This window comes from Sitophilus oryzae, unplaced genomic scaffold, assembly GCF_002938485.1.
Source record: "Sitophilus oryzae breed Bouriz unplaced genomic scaffold, Soryzae_2.0 scaffold_154_pilon_pilon, whole genome shotgun sequence".
Classification (NCBI taxonomy): Eukaryota; Metazoa; Arthropoda; class Insecta; order Coleoptera; family Curculionidae; genus Sitophilus; species Sitophilus oryzae.
Genome location: NW_022146225.1, coordinates 665349 through 677133, shown reverse-complemented (window position 1 = coordinate 677133; position 11785 = coordinate 665349). Strand labels below are relative to the sequence as shown.

Genomic DNA, 11785 nt, shown 5'->3' with positions numbered 1-11785 from the left:
AAGCTTATTGTAGATTATTAGAGCATAATAAATTTTATGCTCCTCCATAGCTGGATGTGACAAAGAACAATTTTTGAAAGTCAGCTTAGGAAAAACATTTTTTTTTGCTCAGAAAGTATACGTGGTGGCGTTTTTTTACGAGAGACAAAAAATGTAGTAAATACTACTAGAAGGACCATTTTACAAATCTGTTGTCTGTTAAGTTGGATAATATTAATACCAAAACTTATGTAGTTGTGGGGGTAGCTTTTATCCTCCCTGTATTTTTTCTTGATTTTTGTAAAAGTCAAATTTTAAAGCATTTAGCAAAATATAAACCCATAGCCCATAGATATTTAATTTTTTTAGAACATTTCGATTTCTAGACAAAATGGTGAAGGAAATTTATTAGTACAATCACCAGAAAAATACTCGAAATGAAAGAGCTAAAATTGCACAAATAGAATACTAGATGGCGCGACAATATCATAATCAGAATATAATTAGAAATTTTGAACTTTCGGTTTAGGAGCGATGGCTCGTCGACGGCCTTATAGCTCGGCTAAATATGCACAGTTGCCAGATTCAAAAAGACTTGAATTGGCATCCCATTCTTTTTATTGTGTATAATATGTGTTTCTTTCTATTCTTCTTTTCCTGTCAGATACACTTATATTAATTATTCCTTTGGCTATTAAAATAGTTTTAAGTATATTATTACAAAACATATACATTTTTAATATACACTACCTTATAATGTTAACTAAGAAAATACCTTTAATTACCTTTAAAATTAATAATATACAGCGCGATTGATAGTGATATTTATTAGTGCTGGAACGTTAGTAATGAAATATAAGTTTAATAATAATGGAAATAATTTATTAAAATGCAGTACAAAAAATGTTAACTGACTAAAAAATACTATAATAACAAATTTCTTCTGTTTGTCACGTTATTTATATAGACCTAGGTAGATTTTAAAAAGTGACACAGGTACAACTAATAATATATTAGTTCGGCATAAAAGTTGCTGTCACGACATCGAACAATAAATTAAAATTCGTAAAATAAATTAAAATTATTAATTAAACAAATCTTTATAAAGAGACGCAAGTATACCAAATTTGGGCCCAATCGAACTCCAGGAAATGATATCATAATAGTGTACTATATTATGGTACTACTCGATATACTATAAGGTACCATAATATTGCAATGTCACCGAAGATCCGTAGTACTCCAAATTTAAGAACAATCGAACGCCATGAAATGGTATCGTAATATGGTACTATATTAAGGTACCACTTTATATACATCATAGTTCAATCATATTACAATGTAACCGAAGATACGTAGTATACCAAGTTTGAGCCCAATCGAACGCCAGGAAATGGTATCGTAATATGGTACTATATTAAGGTACCACTTTATATGCATCATAGTACCATCATATTACAATGTCACCGAAAATACGTAGCATCTCAAGTTTAAGCCCAATCGAACGCCATGTACGTAATATAGTACTATATTATGGTACCAGTTGGTATGCTTCATGGTACCATAATGCATGTCATCAAAAATACGCAAGTATATATCAAATATGAGCTCAATCGAACGCCAGGAAATGGTATTGAAATATGGTACTATATTAAGGTACCACTTTATATGCATCATAGTACCATCATATTACAATGTAACCGAAGATACGTAGTATAACATGTTTAAGTCCAATCGAACGCCAGGAAATAGTATCGTAATATGGTACCTCTTTTATGCTCCATGGTACCATAATATTACAATATCACCGAAGATACGTAGTATCCCAAATTTAAGCCCAATCGAACGCCATGTACATAATATGGTACTATATTATGGTACCAGATGATATGCATCATAGTATCATCATATTACAATGTCACCGAAAATACGTAGTATACCAAGTTTAAGCCCTATTGCCGCCATGTACCTAATATTGCTATATCATCAAATATAGTACTATAGAAGGTACCACTTTATATGCTCCATGGTACCATGATATTACAATGTCACTGAAGATATAGTATACCAAGTTTAAGCCCAATCGAACGCCATGTATCGTAATATAGTACTATATTATGGTATCACTTGATATGCTTCTGAAAAAAACGGCGTCCAGTTGGCTGGAAAAGGACGATCGATGACATTTCCCATATAAATTTACATATAAAATGACAGTGATATTCATTTCATAGCTATCGCTAACGCCGTTTTTTTCCCGATTATACAATATGAACTTGGTATGAACACAATCGAACGTCAGGAAGTGGTATCATAATAGTAGAACAATACTTATTATATTGTCGCCGAATTACAATGAAAATTCAGGATTCAATTATACAATCAAACGTCAGGAAGTGATTGTAATTTAGCTCATAAGATTTAATTCCAACTAACATGGCAAACTGAAAAAAACAGCTCTGATCTATTTTAATATGTTTAAATGATGTAGCAAATTAGAAGGCAGGCTTTATCAGGAAGTATTACGATATGAATTACACAATGGCAACACTACACAAAATTCTTTTAAATTTTATTTGTAGAAAACTGTTTTCTTTTAAATTTATTGCCCTCTCTTATGTAGTAGCGAAACTACCACATCAAAATATCTGATTTGGAGACAGACTTTTAAAGCCTGTCTCCTTTTGCTACCTACAATTTTATACATGTAACGAGGCTTCTGTTGCGTAGCTAGATATTCTGTGGTACAGGGATAGCACAGTGAGGAACAAACACTCTAGACTTTACAGGTGGCAGTGTCTTAACAGAATTTTGAAAAAACTTTTAATGCTTTCTTTATTTTTTTTTGTTATCCTCTAAAATAAAACAACCATTTTACTTCACAAGTTACTTTTAATGCAGTACTATCATAGCATTTTGGTATACAAATTAAATTTACTTTTATATTACAATATAATACATAAAAACTAATCGGGATCGTTACAAAAATCAGCTGTATACTACAAATAATCATCTTTCTTTTATTTCAAGTCATAAAAAAATTATATAAATTAATTTTTAAATATATATTATTATGTACTTAAAAAATTCACCCTAACGTCACAGAATTACGGATAAAATTTATATTTCTGAGAATTCAAGGGTCCTCTAAGGTACTATAGTGACATTAAACTGAATTTTTTTAATAAAATAAATAAAGTATTTAAAAAAAATGAATTTCTATACACATTTTAAAGCATACAAGCTGCATTTATTTCGTACTATTTAACAGAAATTTTAAAGTGATCTTATTTACTAAAAATATCTTTATATATATTTATATATAGTATATATTTTGCTGCACCAATTGAAATATGATACAATTTGGAAATTCTTCATGTTATTCTCTATAAACAGTTTTTTTTTATACATTATTATAATTGGAAAAAGTCCTACTTGAAGCAGTCCAGGTTTTTTATTTCTTTTCTTATTGTTTTAAAAACATTCTTTAGAACCATCCTGTGTATTAAAGTGATAATTTATACAAGGAGCAATAAATATTCACACACAAGCTTCCTAAAAATATAAGGTTTCATTTTTTATTTCATTATATTATTTCTTTTATTTTCTGGAATAGCAAAATATAAATAAAGAAATAAAAATAATAATAAAATAAATAGGAAAATATTAAATCATATATTGTTCCCAAATATTCTGGAAAATATTTGGTCAATAATACATCATCTTGGAATGTAGATGTGTCCCATTTATTTTTTGACTAGCGTCCCACATTGACTAATTTTTACCTTATTAAGAAAAAATCGAAAAATTATTTAGTAATATATAGAGGTCTATATACTCAAAAAAAACTAATATTATAACTTAATACTAGATAGATATATGCATTTGTTTAAGTCTACACCAAAACACTAAGATGTATCCAGTTTTAGTCATTTTATTTTAACAAAAAAATATACCCTTATACATTTCTTAATTCTTTGTTCAACAAAAAATGTTTTAAATTTTGCAATTTGTAATTAAAAACTAAAAACAATAATACAACAGAACGATTCTAAAATTATATTTTATATTCAAGAAAATATAGATTGGAATATAATATTAATAATTTCTTCAAAATTCATGAAAACAAACTGTTTATTTTGACGCAATACTCTATTTTTGGAAACGATGACGATATTTTTGACTTAGAATTCATATATTAAAATGTTTAATATTTTTGATTGAAGTAATGATTTCTATAGACACATAATTTATGAAAAGAAATTTATACAAATATCTTTTAAATAATCTCAATTTAAATATTATTTTTTTTTTTTCTACAATTTTTCAAAGCTACCTTTTGTTAATTTTTGTACAAAGTAATGACGAAATGATGACAAATAAGTCAATATATATCTACATATATTTTGTAAGACAGAGTTTTATATAAAATTTATATATAGTTATAATAAATATGAATGTTTTTTTTTTAGTTTTGTTAAGTAGATTTTAAAATAATGTGCAAAATGGTCAAAAAAAATAAAAATTTAGGTATATTCAACATTAATCTTTATATAATTTACTGTAATAATAATAATAATATATAGAAAAATGTATAACAGATTTTTGTATGTTAATGTTGAATATACCTTCGAAGCAATTAAAAAAATGCTACTTCTACTATTTGAAAAAAATCACATATTACCCATTACTAATACAGATAAAAATGTTTTGTTTTCTCTCACTTAGCTCACTCGAAACTTTTTTCTGAGTCCATACAAAAATACTTTTATATATTATTCTTAAATTTTCGTCAACCCATGCAGGCGGTGTCTCATTTTTTTGGAAATCTACTTAGAATATTATCAAAAATGGTATTTTCTAACAGTAAATGTACAGTGAGTTTTTTTTTAGTTTTGGCGCCAAACGTGGGGCATTTCAACTTTTTTTTCTGAATGTAAATCGTGAATACTGTAAGAAAAGTGTTACCTAAACAAAAATATGTTTACTAATAATATAAATATAGTACGTAAATTATGTAAATAAAGAAGTATAATATACAAAAAAATAATGTAAAATAACAAAATACAATCTTAAATAGGTATGATTTTCATGATCTGTCTACATATGTATGTATTTTAATGAATAACACTGTATATATAATTGTTTTAACTATTTATAACACAGCAGAAACAATAGAAGCTTCGATATTTAAATAAACATACTCTGTACTGTATTTTAGATCAAAATATACCTAGTTCTATAAATTTATTGATATAAAAATTAATGTTAAAAGAAATATTAAAGTTTCTAAAGTAATAATTGTACTTTGTATTTTGATTTTTGATTCTGTAAAACGTATTTTAATACCACTGCCTATATAATAGGTACAATAAAACAGCACTTAAAAAAAAAGAAAAAATTAGGTATACCATTTTTAACAATAAATTGGTACCAGATTTCAACAAAATCAACGTCAAGTCGAATTGAAGTTGATAATAAAAAGGTCTCAAGTCTCAGTAGGTAACCCTGCTCACTATGTTGAAAAATTAGAGAAGTTTCAATAATTATTATTTAGATAGTGACTATAGCTAATAGTTATTTATTACATACATAGGGGTTTTAGAGAGTAGGAATAATTACCCGAGGTTATTACAACTTTATAAATCCAGTGTCCATAAAATTATTATTTTTGTGACGTTCAAAAGAAAAGTTATTTTACGCCACTAGTGGGATCAAATATCGCTTTAAATGCTTCACTTTTTGAGTGGATAAAACTCCATTGTACAATTGTATGTATGTGTAATTGTATAATTATACGTAAAATCTGGAAGTATTATACCACTGTGGTATAATTGTAATTTTACTGAACAGAGTTACTTAGTACTTAGACATCATGTTGATACCGCGCTGCATGGGTTTTATGTGATCTGTACCCGTCTATCGAGCTTCCCCTATATTGTCAGTTTACGATATCACGCAACACTTGCACTTCCCCTTCTTTTTGATTGTGACGTGTTCCACCTGGGCAGCGTCCGATTCCTTCAGGGTACTTCTTTGGACCTCCACCTGTCCCGGGCCGGGGTTCTTATCCGTGGTACCGTTCGTTTTCGATTGGTTCGGCGAGGCGGCATTTTGGGTAGCAGCAGTCTGCGATACAAAAAAGGAAACGAAATTAATATAAAGAAATAACAAACCTAAACATGGGTACATTACATATTTTAATGTCAGTAACATACATATTTTATGTAATGTCAGTAAAATTACATATTTTAACTAATGTCAGTAACATTACATATTTTATTTAATGTCAGTAAAATAGCATATTTTATGTAATGTCAGTTATATTAGATATTTTATGTAATGCCGGTAACATTACACATTTTATGTAATGTCAGTAACATTACATTAATTTATGTAATGTCGGTAACATTACATATTTTATTCATCAGTAACATAACATATTTTGTGTAATGTCAGTTACATTACATATTTTATTTAATATCAATAAAATAGATTATTTTATGTAATGTCAGTTACATAAAATATCTAATGTAACTGACATTACATAAAATAAGCATTCAGTAACATTACATATTTTATGTAATGTCAGTAACATTACATATTTTGTGAAATGTCAGTAACATTACATATTTTATTTATTGTCAATAAAATAGACTATTTTATGTAATGTCAGTTACATTAGATATTTTATGTAATGTCAGTAACATTACATATTTTATTTAATGGCTGTAACATTATATATTTTATTTAATGTCAGTAACATAACATATTTTGTGTAATGTCAGTTACATTACATATTTTATTTAATATCAATAAAATAGATTATTTTATGTAGTGTCAGTTACATAAAATATCTAATGTAACTGACATTACATAAAATAATCATTCAGTAACATTACATATTTTATGTAATGTCAGTAACATTACATATTTTGTGAAACGTCAGTAACATTACATATTTTATTTATTGTCAATAAAATAGACTATTTTATGTAATGTCAGTTACATTAGATATTTTATGTAATGTCAGTAACATTACATATTTTATTTAATGGCTGTAACATTATATATTTTACGTAATGTTATTTGTTATGCAATGTTAGAACCTTTTAACGCTTGTTAAGCGGTTATAATAGAGGTGTCCGCTAAATGTATACCGTATTCATGTATTGCATTACCTTTTTGATTAAATTGCCTATTTTCTATGAATTATACAACCCACATTATATCGAGTCCTAACACAAACCATTTAATTTCAACCCTAAGCATAAATGCCAGGTTGAGAATAAAATGACACTGATCTTGCATTTGTTAATACCGTACGATCGAAAAAAAAGCGGCGTCGAAGACAAGAAAACTGACCTAAAACATGTCAAAAATTGACACTAATTATAAAAATTTTAAAAAAGAAAAGGACATTACACAATTTAAAATTAAATTACGACCTTTTTAAGGCCAACTGACAGTAAGCGCCATTAAAATATAATGCAGAGTACGAGCCAATGACGTCTAGCCAAAATTATAATCGATTTTCATTCCCCAGACACCTTTGACGCCGTTTTTTTAACGATCGTATGGTCGAATATAGTAACAAAAAGCAGATGTTTAAGAGAAATGATCAATCACCACCTATAGAATAAATAAAAAATAAAGCAATAGATAAAACCGCTATAATTTTTCAATGTTTAAAGGTGTCAAATAAATAGTGTATATGAAATGAACAAAATTCTTACAGCTTTAGTGTATATTAATAAATAATATTTTCTTGCCTTTAGCTGTGTATTTTTTCTAATTTCGAAAAATCGAAAGTAGAGAAAAAAAATAAAAAGTAAAAAGAAAATTGTTTTGCTTGTCGTAAAGGGGGGAACCAAGCTCCACTCCCACAACCGGTTTCTGGGCCTACCCTTCATCAGATGGGCTGTCCAAGAGCTGGTTCTCACCGGTTTTTACACTAATATCTCACCGACACTTTACGACATCGTCTGTTGATATCGAAAAAGTTTTGCTTGCCGTATCGGTGAGAACCAGCCCCTGGACAGCCCACCTGATGAAGGGTAGGCCCAGAAACCGGTTGTAGGAGTGGAGCTCGATTTGGTTTGGTTTGGACAAGCAAAACAATTTTCTTTTTACTTTTTTTTTCTCTGCTTTCGATCTTTCGAAATTAGAAAAAATACACAGCTAAAGGCAAGAAAATGTTATTTATTAATAAATAGTGTATCTAACTTGGGAGTAGCCATCAGGACACTTTGGACAGACAGCAGACTTTTACTGATTTTGCTGTCTGCGTTACTGTTTTTGTTGTCTGTTTTACTGTTTTTACTGACTGTTTCACATTTTTTGATGCCCGTTTTACTGTTCTTACTGTCTTTTTTGCTGTTTTTGTTAAATGGGAAACAGTCAGCAAAACAGGCAACAAAAATAGTAACGCAGACAGCGTATTCTACAGATAAAAATAAAAAAACAAAAAGATGAGAAAGATATAAAAATCAGTACAGGACTCGACATATTATTGGTGGCATATTCTGTAATTCCACACTAAAAGTTAGACACAAACACAAAGCTTCTTCTCTCCAAAGCCCCAACAGAAGAGCATGATATCCACCATCACCGAATCACCCGTATTCGGTTTACCTTGATTATAAAATTTTTGGTCATCATCATTTCATTGTTTACCTTCTTAGGGCTGGCTGAGTCCACGCCGTCTAACGCGGTGTGGTTTAATACCCCCGTACCATCGCCGGAGGGTAGTGGAGGTGCGTGGCTATCAGGGGTGGGGGTTATGGGTTTCCCCCCTTTGATTAGCTCGACTATTTCGTCCGCCTCCCGCGAGAGGTCGCCACCAGGACGGAAAGGATTGTCCCAGCCACTTTCAGTACTGCAAAGGAATAAAAAAAGTAAATTAGTATTGGCGGAAGTACTGTACTTTCAACTGAATCTCCTGCACTAAGATCTTTCCAAAAAATTGGAAGGCCAATATTTATATATTCGTACAAATTAATGTTTGTATGGATATTGATGTGTGTAATTTATTAAAAAAAGTTTCAACAACTTCTTCTGTTATTAATGTGTAGTTCATCTATTTTAGACCTAAAAATAGGTCACAAATATTTGTTTAGATTAATATTTCTGTTGATTTTTATGTATGTACATAATTTTTTAAAGTCATTTGAACAATTCGTTTTGAGATTAATGTACAGTTTGTCTATTTTTGTGCGAAAATTAGGTTAATATGTGTCCTCGGTCTTTTTCTGCTTTCGGAATCCTATTCAAAGAAACGCTACATTAGTGACCTAAATTTTGTGAGTGGTTTCTATCTGTAAAAATCGGGCTATAAATAATTGCTTCTTTAACTCATGCAGCATATTTTGCAGATAAAAATAAGTAAAAAAGGTCGTATAAATGTATGTCCTAAAATGCTTAGTTTCGGAGATAGAGGGTGTAGAAGTTTCATTTTTATTTCGATTTTTTCCAAATAATTTCTGAAGAAACGTCAATATTTAAATGAAAATTAGGGGTCTGGGTGTTTTTTGACATGAGAAATTTGATTTTGATGTCAATATAGCCCCTATTTGTTGGTGGCGCCACCTACATGTGTTTTAACTGTTTTGAAGAGTAATAACTTTTCGTCCGTACCTGTATAAAATTACTGAGTGAAAAAATATACATCTCCGTGATTTTTTACGTAATAGATGTCTCTTGGTAACAATCTCTACGGGCAACCGTTCTCAAGATATTTAGAATGGAAATAGTCAATACATGTCATTATTGACAAAAAATAAACATGTTGAGTAGATAGTTATTTGATTGAAATGATAAATTTGAGAACTTTTGATTTTTTTAAATTAATCATAAATTTTTGTTCGAAACAATGATGATAAAACAGTTTCTGTTGAACTTTTGGCACAAAACATTTCAAATTTATTACTTCAGTCTAATAACTATTTAGTCAACACGGTTAATTTATGTCAATGATGACAGGTATTGATTTTCGATTCCAAATATCTCGAAAACCATTACTCGTAGCGATTTTTACCAAGAGACCTTTTTTACACAAAAAATGTCGTAAATGTATGTTTTTTTGCTCCGTACTTTTATACAGGTACGGACTGTAAGTTATTACTCTTCGAACTAGTTAAAAAAGATGTAGGTGGCACCCAAATTACACCAATTTTCATTCAAATATTTACGTTACTTGATAAATTATTTGGAAAAAATCGAAATAAAAACAAAACTTCTACACCCTGTATCTCCGAAACTAAGCATTTTAGGACATACATTTATATAAACTTGTAACACCCTGTAAAACCGTGGATGTCGACTGAGGTAACCCACCCGTGAACCTTCTTCCCTCTTTCACGCACCTACCTACGGTTTTTTTCCTTCTTTTAGGTGATTTATTTATTTTTATAGCCGGCGAGCCGTAACAAGCCAGAAAAGTTGTGCCGCCGGCCGGCGTGTTTAGTGTTCGGTAACCCGTTAAAACGTCTCCCAGGAATGTGGGATCGGTTTGGGGCCTTCCCCTTGTTTACGACACTCCGATGTAACCGAAATTCCTCGATTTAAAGCCAGATTTGATCGGTTTAAGCAGCTTAAAATACAATTTGATCGTTTTTATGTGAAATAAACAGAGTATAAATATCTGGAGTAGAGATGTACCGAAATATCGATATTTTAAAATATCGATACATGTTTTTCACCATATCGATATTTTTTTAAATTTAGTTTAGGAAAAAAAACAGATTTGATCGTTTTTAGAGTATAATAAATATCTAGATTAGAGATGTATCAAACGTATCGATATTTTAAAATATCGATAAATATTTTTATATATTTCTTAAAATATATCGATATTTTTTTCAACATAGTTTAAGAGAAAAAATCAGATTTGATCAATTTTATACAGGGTGTCCCAGAAATAAGTGCAAGTATTTTAACTGGTATAAGTTGAACCCCAGAAACAAACCTATGAGTTTTTTTTTCGCGAAAAAAAATACTTGAAAATTCGGAATTTTTTGAAAAAAATTTTGTAATTTTTCTTAGTTTTTAGTTAAAAAACATAGTTTCTTGATAATATGGCAACATAACTAGCAGATTAAATTTACAAGAAAGAAAATTGAGAAGAGATCCAGTGGTTCTCAAAATTTTAGCAAAAAATCATTTTTTTGGAAATTTTTAAAGTAAAATAACTCCGTTATTTTGGACTTATTTGAAAAACGATAAAGCACATATTTCTGGGACACCCTGTATAAAATATACAGAGTATAAATATCTAGAGTAGAGATGTACCAAACATATCAATAATCGAAAATATCGATACATACATTTTCAATATATCGACATTTTTTAAGTTACTTTTAAGAGGAAAATCAGATTGGATCCTGTTTATATGAAATAAACAGAGTATACATATCAAAACTAGAAATGTACAGAACATATCGATATTTTTAAATATCGATACATTATTATTCAGTATATCGATATTTTTTTAAATTAAATTTAAGAGGAAAAATCATATTTAATCGTTTTTATAGGTGTTTACATAGCATAAATATCCAGAGTAAAGATGTACCTAACATATCCAAATATTAAAATATCGATACGTATTTTCTAAATAAAAACACTGAATTTTAGTGAGGATGCAGTTATTAAAATTGAGTTTTTTTTCTTAGCTTAGCTTAGTCAGTCACAACTAAACCTATTATTCATCGATATTTTTTTAAATGATTTAAATGAAATTCATGATTTGATCCAAAAATACATTTATAACTATTTGCTACATCTGTTTTACGTTTTTTCCTGTTTT

At 29.1% G+C, this 11785-nt stretch overlaps 1 protein-coding gene across 2 annotated transcripts in view; it reads right to left on the bottom strand.

Annotated features, from left to right (window-relative positions):
* Positions 1-5038: 5038 nt before the first annotated feature.
* Positions 5039-11785, bottom strand: part of LOC115879005 — a 137234-nt gene continuing 130487 nt past the window's right edge. The window contains exons 5-6 of one of the 2 annotated variants that reach the window (XM_030895629.1): positions 8614-8857; positions 5039-6108 (exon numbers count right to left, since the gene is read on the bottom strand). In XM_030895629.1, the coding sequence (XP_030751489.1) occupies positions 5926-6108; positions 8614-8857 (427 nt within the window). In that variant the 3' untranslated portion in view covers positions 5039-5925. The remainder of the gene's footprint in view (positions 6109-8613; positions 8858-11785) is intronic. The other variant, XM_030895630.1, reaches the window with a different exon arrangement.